Source organism: Orussus abietinus, unplaced genomic scaffold, assembly GCF_000612105.2.
Source record: "Orussus abietinus isolate OABI.00-Male unplaced genomic scaffold, Oabi_2.0 scaffold139, whole genome shotgun sequence".
Classification (NCBI taxonomy): domain Eukaryota; kingdom Metazoa; phylum Arthropoda; class Insecta; order Hymenoptera; family Orussidae; genus Orussus; species Orussus abietinus.
Genome location: NW_019394303.1, coordinates 18,371 through 36,164, shown reverse-complemented (window position 1 = coordinate 36,164; position 17,794 = coordinate 18,371). Strand labels below are relative to the sequence as shown.

At 43.5% G+C, this 17,794-nt stretch overlaps 1 protein-coding gene across 1 annotated transcript in view; it reads right to left on the bottom strand.

The window, feature by feature from the left end:
• Positions 1-17,794, bottom strand: part of LOC105700673 — a 50,969-nt gene that overhangs the window by 19,607 nt on the left and 13,568 nt on the right. Inside the window, exons 4-5 of the mRNA XM_023435073.1 lie at positions 16,245-16,386; positions 7,791-7,860 (exon numbers count right to left, since the gene is read on the bottom strand). Coding sequence (XP_023290841.1) covers positions 7,791-7,860; positions 16,245-16,386 — 212 coding nt within the window. The remainder of the gene's footprint in view (positions 1-7,790; positions 7,861-16,244; positions 16,387-17,794) is intronic.

Sequence of the window (17,794 nt, the reverse complement as noted above, 5' to 3'; positions counted from 1 at the left end):
CGAGTCTGGGTTTTTTTTTTTTTCAAATTTAAAGATAAAATCCATAACGTTTGTTGCAGTTGCAAATGTAACACAACATTTGACCTCAGTCTCAACCACTGCGATAGGGGGAAAATATCGTCTTTCTTTCCTTGCAACTCCAGTGCACAAAGCGTCGCGTGGAGCACTTCAGGATTAAAGGATGAAATTTATAACGTTTGTTGCAATTGCCCCGTGTTACATGTGGCCTCAATTTCTTCTACTGCGATAGGAGAAAAACTTCGCCTTTTTTCCGTACACCTCTCAGTGCACAAAGCGTCGCGTGGAGCACTTCAGGATTAAAGGATGAAATTTATAACGTTTGTTGCAATTGCCCCGTGTTAAATTTGACCTCGATCTCTCCTACTGCGATAGGAGAAAAGCTTCGCCTTTTTTCCGTACACCTCTCAGTGCACAAAATGTCGCGTGGAGCACTTCAGGATTAAAGGATGAAATTTATAACGTTTGTTAGAATTGCCCCGTGTTACATTTGACCTCAGCCTCCCCTACTGCGATAGAGGGAAAACTTTGTCTTTCTTTCCTTGCAGCTCCAGTGCACAAAGCGTCGCGTGGAGCACTTCAGGATTAAAGGATGAAATTTATAACGTTTGTTGCAATTGCCCCGTGTTAAATTTGACCTCGATCTCTCCTACTGCGATAGGAGAAAAGCTTCGCCTTTTTTCCGTATAGCTCTCAGTGCACAAAGTGTCGCTTGGAGCACTTCGGGATCGCCGGTGAAATACTTTTGGGCCATGAGAACTCGCGAGATTTTTGCGGGAAATTTCCCTGGAAGATGTATGGCACGGCGCTCGTGCAAACGGCTTCCAGGTTCCCAGCCCTTCGATCGAAGGGCTCCCTTTGGAGAAGGTATCTCGTTCTGGAAACCGTCCTAGGAATTGCTGGGTCGGAATTTCCGGATGCTTTCTGCCAAAGGAAGGAAAGCTGCGAGTTTTCCGCGAGCTCTATCCCGTCGCGACGTTCCCGGTCCTTCGACCTCTCCCGCGAGGAGACGTCGGCCCTTGGGAAGTACCTCCGGATTACCAGGAGCAGAATTTCCGTCATCTTTTCTTATTTCGGCTGCAACGCGCTTTCCTCTATCCCTGAGCCCTTCGCCCAACTCGGCATCTTCCTTTCCGTCTAGGGATCGAGAGAAACGCCATCGCCACGCCTCGGACAAAAACTCAATTCTGCAAAGAGGTTAGATTTTTGCAGACATTTGCTCGTAGAGGTAAAGCGAATTTCTCGGTGGTCAGCCATGTCTTATACCCAGGCACCATACCCTTGCACCGAATGTGCTCGTCGTGTGTACTCGTACACGTACGTACGTGCGCATCTTTCTAGAGAGATTTTCATGGTCACATTTTGGTGGAGGGACTTGTACATGTGAACGGTACGTACGTACGTGCACATCTTTCTAGAGAGACATTGACAGAATCCTTGTTCCGTGTTACCCTTGCACCGAATGCGCTCGTCCCGTGTACTCGTATACGTACGTAAATCGCGTACTCGAGCGGTTTGCCCAGATTGCTTGGATCCCCCTTTCCCCTCCTATGTGGTCAGTTGATTCGAAAACCGCGCGAAGAATACCGACCAATCCGAGCAAGGGTCACTCGAGCGACGTCGGGTCCAGTATCTTCCGTTTCGTGGGTGTCACACACCCCAGTGGTACACACGCGAGAAGTGGAAATTGCGGATCGACCGAATACCTAATCTGACCTCCCTCTCGGTGTCGATTCCGATTTGCGAAGGTCGCGTTCTTTCTTATAAAATTATTATTCGACACAATAAAAAAAAATATAGAGTTCGAAAATTCTCGGTAACATAAAATCGGGGAAGGTAAGTTGTGGGACATACCGTAAGTTACGGTAAGGTTGGGTAAATTGTATCGAGACGTATTACCCAATTACGCGGTGGGACAATATTGCCGACCGGGAGTTATTTTCAGTTTAATAATTTTGTAAAACGTCTCTTCGAGGTTATACATGCATTTGCATGAATATTAAATGAACTTTACAACTATTACTGGTGACAATATCTGAACGTATATCGTACGGTTGACATCGGTTAGAAACGAAGCGGGAAAATTAGTAACGCGTTAGCAAACTAATACGATATGCCCCTGACTTTAATATCCACCGATGCTCCCACCAATTAGATATAACCAAATATCGCAAGTATAAGTTCATAATTTTTCATTAAGACGGCCATTTTTAGGGTATCTTCTAAATATCGTAGTGGTACAATTTAACCAATGAGCCGATATATCCTCTACTTTACTCTAATACTTAAAACCGAAACCATATCGTTATGCTCTCGCCCTACGCTTGTGCAACATTTGTGTAAAAAAGTTTAGCCCAGCCGAAAACACCCAGATTCGTGATCGACGAGGAGTAACGGCCGCCATTTTGGGCGGGAGATTCGAAACTTTGGGCGGCAAGCGCGGCCGCGACGAGGGCGCTCGAGAGTCGTTTACTAATACGGTTCGAACTCGAGAGGCACTCTCGCCCCCCTCGCGACTCTCGCAAGTAGTTCGGAGGATAGGTCGGGCGCCAGTTCGCGTTACGCTAGGTTGGGTCGGATCTCTCTTCGCGAGTGGGTGATATCTCCGCGCCGGAGGTGGGTCGCCGACCGAGACGACGCGACCCGATCCAAGCCGAAGGTTTGGTTATGTACGACCGAACGGACCTCCACTTGGCGCCCCCGTAGCTGCGAAAAGTTTCGCCGTTCACGTTCAACTTTCGCACCCGCGTTCCAAAAACCCGCGCCAGTGGGTCACTCGGGTCGCCCGGGAATCTCGCCCGTATGCAGAGGGCACGTTGGACCAAAATCCCGTGAAGGACGAGCCGAGATCGAGGACCAAGAGTGAGTACACTGTTATAAAAATTGTGTGACATTTTATAAGCCTTGGGGGAAGTTTTATTCAGACATGGCATACTAATTTTATAACATGCTATGAAATAAAATATATAACACGTGTCATGAATTTAGTACAGCTTTCTACCGCACGAGAAGTTGGCTCGACAAAAAGTCTCAACGATTATCGAGTACGATCCGAAACGATGATATATGAATATCAGCTGGTAAGCATAGTGATTCCGCTCTCGTTCCCCTCGAACTTCCCCCTCGCCCCGATAAGACCCCTGAAAAGCCCGACAATGCCTGTCTTGACCCCGATCCCGCGTAAATTCTGCGTTGGCGCCCTCCTGCTCAACCCCTCGTGAAAAATCCCCCCCTGCCCTCGTTCCCGACCTCGCCCCTCGAACAGGGTACGACTACAAGAAATATTGGAAAAGGAAAGAAATCGGCATCGACCCCGATTTCCAAGTGCCGACTGACGGCGAGAGAACGAGGGAGTAAGGGGGGGGGGGCTAGTTTTTCGTTTTATCACGGGGGGAAAAAAAACAAAAACTTTTTCATCGAATTTCACCGTTTACTGCCTTTAGTCTACTCCATCCCCCTTAGGGGCGCATACCCCTCCCCCCCCCGTGGNTGCCACAGCTTCCAACCTTTTTACCTCCCCCTCTCTCCCTTTTTATCCCCCCTCCCTCACGCTCTCCACTCATTATAGTTTACCCCTCCCCCGCACCGACCACCGCCCCCGGCTGCCCCACGAACTACCGCAACCCCGGGAAAACCCTGGAAAATCCAGCCCAAACCTAACCTCACCGGCGGCATAAAATGCACGCACGCGTATGCGTGCGTAATAGGCATCGCCTGGCCGTTAGTGCGCAAAATTGTTTATTAAAGGCTTGATCGAAAAGTCCTGTTAAAAATAGCCCTGCGATTATTAACGCTTGACGAGTATGCTGCGGCGCCCGCCATTGTGCTCGAGGCAAGCGATGTTGTTGCCGTTGTTGCGTTGTTCTCGTTGTTAGTATCCGTGGTATCTAGTTTCTTCTTCCTTTTCATCTCTCTCTCTCTCTGTTTCCTTCGGCGCGCACTGATAGGCTCGCCGATAGGATGAGCGCTACGTTTTTCCGCGTGGGTGGCACATAAGAATTATCCTGACACTTTCAAAGTTTGGATAGCCGAAAGAGAAAGAAAAAAATGTTTGACAGCCTAGGCCAGAACCAAATGACGTCGAGATCTCATATTTTGATTTTTTTGCCGTTGTGATCGGAGCCAGGAATAGCGAAAATGTGCCAAGGATGACCTGGATGCGCTTTAAGTTCGAAGATGAAACTAAAAACTCGTATGGATGTATTTTTGAGCATTTCACGTATGTGCGATAAGTAACGCGGCATTGTCGGGTTCTGCCGATATCGTCCATTGTTTAGCGCTCCTTTTTCTCGCGCATCGGTCCATATTAACGCGGAAACCTCTGAGGTCGTTCTCGCTCCGCGTTCGGTGGTTCACTTTATTCGCGGCTTTTTTCCTTTTCACAGGCCGCGCGTAAAATTGCTCATTAAACGCCAATCGGAGAGTCCCGGTCAAAATAGACCTTGATTATTAGGGGTTTACGACCGCGCGACCGCAGCCATTGTGCCGGACCCTGGCGCCGTTGTTGCTGCAGCTGCAGCTGCATTTTCCTTTTATTTTCACGCATCGCACGCACTCCCGTGGCCAGCGGAACAGACGTGATTCCTTTTTTCACTCTGCCGGTACTGCCCGTTTATTTCCCCTTTTACCCCCTTTTTTTTTCCCGCGATTCCCCGCAGCTTCGACGAAGCGCGCTGCTTTTTATTCCCATCGAACCTCTCCTTTCAAGGAAAAATGTCCGTTTCGTTGACAGATCTCGTCGATGACGATCAGCCTTTTTACTTTACCCGGGTAATAAAGCACACATGAATTAGGTAATAACTAGGATACTGAACAATTTGACACCATTAAAGCCATTCTTCTTAAAGGAACGCAATTTATTTCATTTAGTATAAATTGGGAGCTGCAATTATTTCTTTTAATAGCTGAGCATCATACTGGCTTTTGCACGAATTTTGCAGAAACGATAACAATATTTATAGTAAAGGTTTTTACCATTTTATTGTTATTTATTTTATTGTTATTTACTCTAATTTTACATGTGTTTTGAGAGAAGTGCAGTACATGTAGTACGTTTACTAACTTTGTTAAACATTTTAAGTATTTTTGTTTTCATTTCGAGCCTCCATTGTTTCTTGTTTTAGTGCACGTTTATATTAAGAAGTATTCGGAATACCGAAACCTCTTTTTATAAGTATAGAACTCGAAATTGATATCAGTTTCTACATGAAAAATCTCATGAAATAAAATGCAATACTAAAGTTCACGCGTTGAATATTCTACATGAATTACTAGATCTTACATTTAATACAAGTGTATGGACTTAGGAATGTTTTAGCAGTGATTGACTGCCGTAATAACATCTGGCAAGTATTTCATGAGATTCCAGTAGTGAGGTATCTCCCCTGGATTTACTGTACATGTACGCACGACTCATTACCGATGAACGTGTGATCTGTACGTAAATTGCAATTCCACATTCCTCGTTAATTGCATTACAACAACGTGCAATTTAATGATGTATTCATCATATACAAATTATATACAGTTCTACCCGCAGGTTCCACGTAATGTATGTGTAATGCCTTTTTTTTTTTGTTCACATTAACTAGTTTTAGCGAGCCGTTCTCGATCGTTACGTGGAAACGCGACCGTTTCGTTGGCCAGCCTTGTCGACGATGATCAGTTTCTCGGGTGTTTTCCTTTTTACCTCAGACACAAGAGGAGCTATTTTTTTGTCCTTGTCGAGCAAGGGCCATTGTTCCGATGTCTCGACTCATTTAAGGCGATGTGACACACGCTAATTGCCGATCGGGTTTTGCCCCGTCTCAAATGTCTACCGTCTTCAATAAGGCCTTAAGAAAAAAAAAAAAAAAAAAAAGTGACGTAAAAGAAAAAGTAAAAATCGGGACATGATAATGTACCTAATTTATATTATAACCGATAATGTACCTAAATTAATTATATTAGGTTGAGGAATGAGTTCTCGCCGTTTTAATTACCTTACGTTAAGTTAAAAACGGCGGGAAGCAGTAGACAGAAGTTCGGACTTTTAGAGCATGAATGGTTGTATGTTGTTCCAACACAAAGGTCTGACAATGGTCTGTGAAGGATTGAAACATTTTGGACAGCCAGCGATATCGAATTCGCCATTCTGACAGCCCTGCTCATAAACCGGTCGAATTTGCAATTAGAAATGTTTGAAACGTCGAACTTGATACGTCTGCTCGCAATGATTACGGATTTTCGTGTCTTTTTTTCGTCTCGTGTATCTAACGAGAATAGTAATTGAAACATTTGCAATTCGAAATTTTTTAAAAGTCAAACTTGACACGTTTGCTCGCAACGATTGCGGATTTTCGTGTCTTCTTTTCGTCTCTTGTATTTAACGAGAATAGTAATTGAAACATTTGCAATTCGAAATTTTTTAAAAGTCAAACTTGACAAGTTTGCTCGCAACGATTGCGGATTTTCGTGGCTTCTTTTTGTCTCGTACATCTAACGAGAATAGTATTTCAAAAATTTGCAATTCGAAATTTTTGAAAAGTCAAACTTAACACGTTTGCTCGCAACGATTGCGGATTTTCGTGTCTTCTTTTCGTCTCGTGTATCTAACGAGAATAGTATTTGAAAAATTTGCAATTCGAAATTTTTGAAAAGTCAAACGACACGTTTGCTCGCAACGATTGCGGATTTGCGTGTCTTCTTTTCGTCTCGTGTATCTAACGAGAATAGTAATTGAAACATTTGCAATTCGAAATTTTTTAAAAGTCAAACTTGACAAGTTTGCTCGCAACGATTGCGGATTTTCGTGGCTTCNAAAAGTCAAACTTGACACGTTTGCTCGTAACAATTACGGATTTGCGTGTCTTCTTTTCGTTTCGTGTATCTAACGAGAATAGTATTTGAAAAATTTGCAATTCGAAATTTTTTAAAAGTCAAACGACACGTTTGCTCGCAACGATTGCAGATTTTCGTGTCTTCTTTTCGTCTCGTGTATCTAACGAGAATAGTATTTGAAAAATTTCTCACGAAAAAGGTCCACTGATGGACACGAATGCGTTCCCTATAAATATAGCGTCACCAAAACACGATGAATAGATATTCAGGTTCACCAGTGTTCGCCATCGAAGCTAGCATGCACTTCCGATCCATATTTATGGGCTTATGGACTAGGCTTTCGGATATCAAGTAGAAAAGGTTTTGAAGCTGCACCATTTACGAGAAAAATGATTTTTAAGGGAATGTGAAAGTGGTATCCGAAAGCTCTCAATCGTTCATAAAACTTTTCTACGAACTGGGTGTCTCAAATCGTTTGATACTTTAAAACGTGAATATGGGGACCCTAAGGTAGGTCCTGAAACTCCCGAGATTTCATTTTTTACAAACTATTTTTAAACTACCTATAAAGAAATTTGAAAAGAATTGAAATTTCATGACTTTCAGGACCTTCCTTATACTCTTCCTATTCACGTTGTAAAGTTTCAAACTATTCGGTAAACCGAGTTTGGAGAAAAGTGTTATAATCAAAACCTTTTCGGCGCCACTTTCACATCACCTTAAGCCTTCGCCGACCTCGTGGTTCCGTTGGTTTCGCTTTGCCCTAGCACCGAGTTCTTGGAGTGGACGAGAGATCTCGTCCAGATCGTTCTTTGGGGTCTCTTTTGAAACCTTAATGGCAATCCGACCGAGCTGGAAAGATCGAACGACGGGCTTGCCCAGAGAGGGTGGGGATAAAAGTCAAGTCAAAGATTGACGAGGAAAGTGGCTGGAGAAACGACGTCTTTACTCACAAAAATGATTCCCTGGGCCGGCGTAATGGTGACCCTTGTACGCCGCGAAGAGGCCGGGGTTGATGCCGATCTGAAAGCAAAAAACCAACCCGCTATTATTCCCATGATGCGCAACCTTGCTCGCAACACAGCCTCCATTAATTCGCCGTTTCGAGGGTTGTCGAATCGAATCCGATTAAAAAGAAAAACCCGCTTGGGTTTTTCGATACGGCTTCGACTGTGTTTTCTACATCCATTCGCACGAAAAACGTGTCATTGTGGCACGTCGTGTTCAAAGGTGTGAACGAACGCCTTATCAGGGTGGGGCAGTGAGACTTCCTTTTTTTTCGTAAAATACTTAAGGTGATATGAAAGTGTGATGTATACATGCCAAAAAGTTAAAATATTTATAAAACTTCTCCCCAAACGGGGTGCAGGAAATTATCTAAAACTTTATAGCCTCCACATTCGTAAAGTTTGAAACGATTTAGCACACCCAATTTTGGAATTTCATCCATATTCGTGTAATTTATATCACGCATGAAATTTGTAAAGTAAAATACCGAGTAATTGACGGTAAGGAGCTACGTAAATTCCCCAGGGTATTTTATTTACTTAACCCTGCGCCTTATATGTCGGCGACCTGTACCTTCGCTAATTGTAGCACTTGCACAATTTCTGGTACATCGATAAAGTACGTGAATTGTTCGTCTGCCTCGATTTTGAGAAGTGTAAAGGAAATATTCAGGATGTCCCGTTTGGCCGAACAAAAATGACGATTGCACGAGCTCATCGGTATATCGTTTTTCATGAAAAACCTTACGCTTTAAACGAGAACTTGTAATATGCATATGCGAGCGTGCATACACGTGTGGGTTTAATCTCTGTCATGGGTAAATATATATCGAGTCTAGTTTCAGCCGAGTAAGTACGTAACGTTATAGCGCAGAGTTCCATGTCCAGTAATATTTACAATCTTGCAACGTTATACACGGTCATCTTCACCGAGGCATGAATTAATCAAAACCACGAGAATATCGAGTCCCGTAACAGTTAATCACAAATTCGAAAGACCAAGTCTTCAATTTTTTCGGTACAACGCTCCCTCTTCGTGTATTCTTGCTCCACGGCTGAGAACCGAAAAGAAAACAATATAAACAATCGATTAAATTGGACTTTTGGCCGTACTTAGTGCGCAAGAAAATAAATGAAAAACCGACGAAAATCCCGTAGAAAAATGTAAAATAGTGGATGACGAACGTCATCTCCCATAATGAAGTACGCGATTACACGGTTTATCTACGATAACTAAGCGCGTAATGCTAATTACACGGTATGTTATTAAGGAGGGGGTACTTGTACGATGCTTAATGCATTTATATAAATCGTGAAGGTGTAATTTAGATCCATGTCGCCCTCCGTAAATGAATTTTTCTAAGGACACCTTCGCGTCACTTCGAGGCCCGTCGAACGAGAATCGATCGATGGGATCGCGGGTACATTTCGATATATCGCACTCGCGTGCACTCGCCGAGCCCAGAGCGGGTGATTACGCAACGGCACCGGCAAAGCCATCGCACAGGTGTAGTGGGACCTGTTGCGCAACTATATTATCTTCGCTCTTCACTTTACACGTCGGGTAATTAATAACGACAAAGTCCAAGAATAGGCGACAACGCCATTAGGCGCGTCCCCGAGTGCGCGAGACTCGCGAGCGCTCTCGAGAGTACTTTCCCTTTGGGCTTCCTTCATTGGCCGGCCCCACCCCGGGGCTCCTCGCATCGTTCGCGAAATTGTTTAACGACGAGAAAGAGAGCGTCGAGGGAAGGGACAAATGGGACCGGGGAAAAAGAGATTCGTTCGCGAGTCGCCGACGGGGTGGTTAGCGACGGCAGTCTTTAATCTCGCCCTGGCGGTGTATACAGGGTGTCCCCGAAACTGGTAGATGTTAACCCCTTGACATAGAATAACGTCTGGGAGATGTCATTCATTTCATGTGTCATTGTAGACTTTCAGATGCGTATACAGGGTGTCCCCGAAACTGGTGGATGTTAACCCCTTGACATAGAATGACGTCTGGGAGACGTCATTCATTTCATGTGTCATTGTAGACTTTGAGACGCGTATACAGGGTGTTCCCGATACTGGTGGATGTTAACCCCTTGACATAGAATAACGTCTGGGAGACGTCATTCATTTCATGTGACATTGTAGACTTTGAGACGCGTATACAGGGTGTCCCCGAAACTGGTGGATGTTAACCCCTTGACATAGAATGACGTCTGGGAGACGTCATTCATTTCATGTGACATTGTAGACTTTGAGACGCGTATACAGGGTGTTCCCGAAACTGGTGGATGTTAACCCCTTGACATAGAATGACGTCTGGGAGACGTCATTCATTTCATGTGACATTGTAGACTTTGAGACGCGTATACAGGGTGTTCCCGAAACTGGTGGATGTTAACCCCTTGACATAGAATGACGTCTGGGAGACGTCATTCATTTCATGTGACATTGTAGACTTTGAGACGCGTATACAGGGTGTTCCCGAAACTGGTGGATGTTAACCCCTTGACATAGAATGACGTCTGGGAGACGTCATTCATTTCATGTGACATGGTAGACTTTGAGACGCGTATACAGGGTGTTCCCGAAACTGGTGGATGTTAACCCCTTGACATAGAATGACGTCTGGGAGACGTCATTCATTTCATGTGACATTGTAGACTTTGAGACGCGTATACAGGGTGTCCCCGAAACTGGTGGATGTTAACCCCTTCACATACAATGACGTCTGGGAGACGTCATTCATTTCATGTGCCATTGTAGACTTTGAGACGCCGAGAACTGCTTCCGGCCAGATTAAATAGTATTTTTCGGATGCATCAAATTTATTTCTATGTCAAGGGGTTAAGGTGATATGAAAGTGTCACACATATATGTGTATATGCCAAAACGTCAAAATGTTTATAAAGCTTTTCTTCAAACAGGGTGCACCGAATAATTTGAAACTTCAGCACGTGATTATGGAGGCCCTAAGGAAGAACGCGATGCTCGTGAAATTTCATTTTTTAAAGAAAAATGATGTTTTCCTGACTAGAACCCCAAGGACATATGTTTATAAATATTTTGACGCATTATGTATATATAGAATGACTCTTTCGTATCACCTAAAGGTGATTCGAACCGTGTATCAAAATGTGCAAATAATTACAAAACTTTTCTTCAGACAGAGTGCACCGAATCATTTAAATTCATTGTTTTAATTTCATTGATGTGCCCGTGGTCGCTTCAAAACGTCACGCCATTTTGTAGGCTATCATCTACCCATTTAGTATCAGGGGGACCGGAAAGAAATCCATTATTTTTTATACTTACTACTGAGACAAAAAATAATGAATTTCTTTCCAGTCCCCCCCAATATACAGATCAGTGCCCGTGAGATGTCTCATCTCCCCTCGATAACTCGGCACGTAATCACCTTAAGAAAAGCGAAACGCTAAGTTCCGACTGAGAATTTCCTCCAACTTCCACAAGTTTCGGGAATTCCTACAGTTTCTAGGATCCCTGTATACTAGTACGTATACTTGCAGGATCACGCGGAGCGCGAGATCTGCGCGGAGTGACGAAAGCACCCAGATGGCGCGCCGCTCGCTAAAAAATGAACGGGCCCCGAGCGGTGGGATGATACTATCGTTAATCCTAAATTAGAGGCGCGATTAATATTAAAATATTATAACGAGTTCGAACGAGGACGGTTCCCACAATGTTCGCATATATATCGCGGCCGCGTGTGTCGGCGTTTTTACATACGTTAACACAGGGCGGCGCGATACCGCCGGTCTCCCGGTCGCGCGCTCGCGCGCACCCATGAGGCCCCCGCTTCCGCACCGAGCGCGCCACTCGGAATTGTTTTGCATGGGATCGCGAGGGAACGTTTTAATGAATTAATTAATGCGCCGAGAAATAGTTTACGAAGGTCCCGGCCGCGCCTGCGCGACCGCGGGCCACTGTTTAATTAATTGAAAATTAATTATGCCCTCCTAATTATTCACGAGGAAGCCCCGGTGATTTCCGCGCGCGCGGCCCTCCCTGCGGCGTGCAGCACACGCACGGCACACGCACGGCACACGCACCTCCGGATAGAGTTTCGCAATGGCGCCGCGCGTTGCATCGATCCGGCCGAACGAGGCGCCAAGCTCTTCCGAGATCGCCCTTTTTCAAACCCCGCAAAAACCGCGCTTTCACCTCCATTCTCTGCCCCGCGTAGAGGGGAGAGAGGAGGGAAAAAAAAAAGAACTGAAATTTTAAAAACGGTTGAGGTCAGCGAGATGCGTTCGGGCGTCTCCTTATTTGACGTCGTTATTAGGTTTTCTGGGTCACGGAAGTTCTTCCTTTTTTTTTTTTTTCCCCCATCGAGCTGTTCAAACTCCGAATGTGCATGAAAACTAAGGAAAATTAGCCGGCGGCACATTTCGAAAATTTCGCGGGACCCCGATTTTTTGACCTCGTGGTGGAGAAGTGCACAATGCCTGTATAGAGACTGAAATGACTCACCCTGGGATTTTGCTTTTAACTTATGTGTTTGATACAAGAAAATGCAATTTTTTTCCACTGTGCCTTGTTAAAAAGGAACGTTAACATTTTCAGGCGTACGCAATCGATATTTGGAAACCAGACCATATGTACGATAATATATACAGTGTGACAATATATACTATATGACTTCCGAATATCAAATTCGTAATTTTTTATCGCAATTTCAGGGAATGATAACGCGATGTTACAATATTATTAATATATTTAGAATTTGATGATGAATGTACACTAATTCATTATTAAGACATCAAATTTATAATTTTACTAGAATCTTGCGTACTAAGAGTGTACGGATTTTATGGAGTTCTTTTAACAGGGTGTTGTTGAATAATTTGTACCTTTAGAATTTTGAAGAAAAGACGCGTTTATTTCTTTCTCCAGAAAATATGAGAAATGGCTTTTCGCTTTAATTTGGTCCTGTATAAGGAAGAAATTGTTTGACCCCAGGGTATGTAATTTACCGACACAATAAAAGTAAAAACGGGGTCAACGTGCACGCAATCGTATTGAGCGAAAAATTGATTTCCTTTCATTGGCAAGATGCAACGTTATTCGTCGAGTGAGCTACTTGGATTGAATTGACATCGGCGCACGTGTCGGTAAGAGCATATGCAGTTTGTGCGCGCACTTGAAATACAGCAACACGTTTCAGTGATTTAATTTACTCCCTTTGGAATAGAGTATTAAGAGCGGAGTGAGATTTAAACGGTCCGATTGGTGATAGCGGAGCTTGTAACTATCAGTCGTTTAACTACCACTTCGCTTTTATCGACTGGTTATCCGACTGGTTTGCGCGGACTAATGTCGAGTAAAATCAAAATGAGATTTAAACAGCCCATCGGTTCAATCGATGACTGACAGTTGTGAACCTCGGCCCGCTCGTGCTCGACTACTTCACGCGTTTACCGTCGATTAGTCGTTTAATTAGGTACTTCGCCATTCAAATCTCCGGTTTAATCGGATAAGAGCAAAATCTGAACAAATTGAGACGCTGGCCCCCTGAATGTGCACACCGTGGTGGGACGTTTAATTCCTACAAAATGTCTATTTGTCGTCGCAACAAAAAATGTTGCGTCAAATGATTTTCCTGGCAACGAAAAATCGACATTGCGGACGTATTTTGGTATACGTTTGTTTCCAATATGATCTAGTACAACTGAAATCGAGTCGATGGAGATTCTGGAGAGACATGTAGATCTTTTACTTTTTCCATTTTCAAATTTCATTTCCCGGACCATTTTCGAGACCACTGTCACGAAACGTTTTCTCACGATGTTTATCCTTGAATCTTCGGATACGTTGATAAAGCTATCGTACCGCTATTTGAACGTAATAAAAAAAAATGAAGGTACCAAAAAATAAGTGAACTATACATGCCCAGTTCTTCCTGATCTATGTACTAATTGAATGGTCGATATCCTATGAAACAACGCGTCTTTTAATTTTAGATAGTATATGACGTGTCGAATTGATTTACTGGAAGAAAGTAATTCTCAGTTTTATTAAAATATTCACTTAGAAACCTTAAAATACTTACGAGAAAATAAGATAATCTAAGCTCGGCTCAGTTTCGCGCCAAATACATTAAGATGCATGCGCGAACGGCACCGAATATATCTTAAACGTGTACCTTAATGAATTGACAGTTAATAAATTGTTATTGCCGCGATTGACAGATTGACAGTTCAAAGCTTGCACATGCGCACGCGTTACTTCTTTAGTACCATTGCCCATGTGTAGTGGCGCTAGGGTGCCTTGAATTCGTTGAAGCCCTCTCCGCATAGAACAAATAGGTATTAGCCATCCAGTTAGCGTATAGATTATTGCCAATTCCGCATGTACCATATTTATCAGCTTATATAGGTCCCTCCGCCGTTCCGCGCCTTTCTAAACAAATCTCGGAAGTCCCGACGAAATGAAAGAAAATTCTCCGCCGCGTCATTTTTTAATGAAAAGTTCCTGGGTACCTTTTCACGCGAGGCTTTCTTTCGGAGGTCGGTCCAGGAGAAAGTGCCTATCTCTCCGAAGTGGCGAAGGTAACTAGATTACGAGGTCATGGGGCGTCTCTTCGGGTCTTAAGTCGCGGATTACTGGCATCGGTGATGCATACGTGACACCGTAGGTAAGCACGTTTACGCGTACCTAGGTACTTGCAAGGGTGCGCGGTCGGTCGCAAACGAATGGGCATCATAAACTGTGTATCGCATTAACGCGTTAACGCCGATGCGTTAGCCGGTCGGTCGGCACTGAATGGCCGCCGCGGGATAAACGCGGATAAAATGACGAGTACGGAATTGTACCGATTGAAAACAACGCGCGTTGTGTCCTCCCTCCGCCCTCGGTGTTCTGGCTCCCGTTCGATTATACCGTCGTGCTTAATAACCGAATTGCAACGGTGTCAAGCGTTTCGCGCTAAATGACGGATGAACAACGAGTAATTGCTCGTGCGCGCGTACCTAACCCGATATGCCTAAATCCTCTAGCTGCGCCAGAATACCTCGATTATCCCCTTTTTACGGCAATCCACGGCATTCCACGGCTCTTTTTGCTCCGGCTCGCGAAACCGGCGAGGTAGGGCACGAGACTCCTTAAGGTGAAGTGAAACACGTCGAGAATTTCCTCGACGGCGGTAAAAAAGATTCTTCTAAATACCCACATTACCGATACTGGTATTTACATCGTCAGGTGCATCTAATTATATTGGGTATTGCACTAAATGACATGCTCCGTATATCGTTTCCGTACTAAGGAAGGCCCTGACACCCATGAAAGTTCGTTTTTCAAAGAGAATTTTTTTTTTTCATGTACCGTAGAATAGAATCAAAATGGCTTCAAAACATATTTCACGCTTTCATCACCGATTCATGTAAGAAATATCGAGAAAAGTTATATAAGTGCGGGTAGTGAAATTTTAGGATTTTTTATGAGCAATATGTGCTCTGTAAGTACTCCGGAGGCATAAAATAGTTCCCGCAAAATGCAACAGATGGCGACGTAGCCGATTAAAGTATGAAAAATCATAATTTCAAGTTGATTGTTTGGGGTTTACTTTGATCTCTTTGTAATGATTATACCGAAACAACATGTTGAGTACGCCACATAGTTGTCTGAAATTTTAGCACGTGGATTGCGAGCACCTAAGAAATTTCCTGACATTAGTTGATCAACCGAATTTAAAGGAGAGTACCGATTAGCGGACCCCCTACGGGTGAAACCTAATTAGCCAATTGTCAGCTCAACCGTAATATAAAAGGTACTTCCAACAAATGGAGGCACAATTACATCAGTGCCCCCTAGCCCTGATGATGCCCGCTGCAACGCCAGAGAAACGTCGGCAAGACAATAACTTCACACGCGGTTCTCACCCGGAAGACATTTGTACATAAGGAACGACCACGGAAGCCTCAAGACCTGAATTTCCTGGCATTTAAAAATTTTAGGTTTTTTATCAAAATGTATAACGTTGCTAAATTTTATCAAACTGTATAACGTTGCTAAATTTTATCAAAATTTATAACGTTGCTAAATTTTATCAAAATGTATAACGTTGTTAAATTTTATCAAAATGTATAACGTTGCTAGATTTTATCAAAATGTATAACGTTGCTAAATTTTATCAAAATGTATAACGTTGCTAAATTTTATCAAAATGTATAACGTTGCTACATTTTAGAGGACCAATAATTGTTACCGCAACGACACATTAAATTCGACATGAACATTTTTAAGAGTGATTTTAAGTCGCGGGAGAAACGGCGGTTCGAGTGGAAGTAATCTCGCAAGGAACAATTATTGCGGGAGAGCACGCAATTACGATCGGCGGCGACTTAAACGGGCTTTTGCAACCATCGAGCACTTTTCCGGGAAACTTACGATGATGATGTCGAGGTCGCTGGTTAGGTGGTCCGGAAGCACGCGTTTGCTGACTTCCTCCTCCGGCATCCCGTCGAACCTGTCGTGCTTTTTCCTCTCCTTGTACGTTTTCGCACGCTTTTTCGCCTCGGCAAGTTCGGCTCTGAAAAACGGAAAATCATATCTTTTAAGCGTCGCCCTATGAGAAAAATTGTATGTTAACGCATACAAACAGTTATTAGATATTTCCTAATTACCAATGTGACCAAAGAATTAATTTAATCCGGCCCTGATAGCGGAAATGTGTAACGATTAATTCAAGTCGCAAAGTATTACTGCGGCCCCTTTTAGAAACTTTCGTTCCATTATACATGGCGGATTAATAAGTGGTAAGATGAAAGGGCGGAAGAATAATTGGAAACGCAAATGAAGAGTCTAAGTTTGATGCACTTTTAACCGAATTAAAATCCCCATTTGGATCCTATTCTCAATTTCCCTTTGGCACATTGCGCGAGTTAGTTCGGCCCCTCCCTTGAGGTCAGTCGTCGTAACGAGTACATGGTACATGATTTCTTTACGCTTTATTCTTAATGAAATTGCCGGCCGAAAATGTTTGCGGTGCTCTTTTGCAGGTGCGTAAACGAAAATGAATGGCCTTTTGGGGGCTAAAATGGCGGTAGCGAGGACTTTCGGACGTTTTTCTCCCTAACAAAAGATCCCTCTCGATTCTCAACGACGAGCCACTCCTGGCTTTGCTAAGCGGTAAACACGAGGGCTGCTGCTTTTGCTCGGCGTCGAAACCAAGTCGACGTACTTCAATGAGAATCCACAATGAACCTCCCTCGAGAGTCGGCCTTGAGGCTCGTTAAGCGCTAAAATCATCTCCCGTCCTGGTCCAAATTCAAAACGCTCCGAATTTCTTTGAAATACTCCCTCGTTCCTCTTCTGTCAAGGACGGATCTACTACCTTTTGTTTCGAATAGCATGTTCGTTGCAAAATGTAACAGCGGCAATTGCGCGATAATATTAAGTTAAGGAATAATATCTCGCCACTTTAATTGCGCAGCGTTATGTTAAAAACGGCCGGAACTTATTCCTCAACCTAATAATTTGATGTAACCTCTTTGGAAATATTTTTTCTTCATGTTAGAAAATATGCTTTATGCTCATATAGATTACGAGAAATCAGTTTAACGTAATAAAATGAATGCACGATCGATTCGATGCGGAATAAGACTAGGAAAAAAGGGGTAACGATTTTTGTTTCCATAATGGTTAAACACTTAAAGATATGCACGGTTATATTACGATTGTAGGCTTGATGTCTTGGAAATTAGTACATTTATGTACTATATTTATAACGGCATACCGAAATGTTTATGCTGTATCAATATTTTCAGATATTATGGAAAAATTCACGAAACGGTGCGTTTAGAATATTACGTTTATGCGAATGATAACATGTTAGGTGACAATGATAGAGGACGACTCTTATCCCTTAGGTCCTTTCTGCCGTCCTTACGTTCCCGACCTCGGAAACGTACTTTACCAAAACTTTCCCTAACATATGG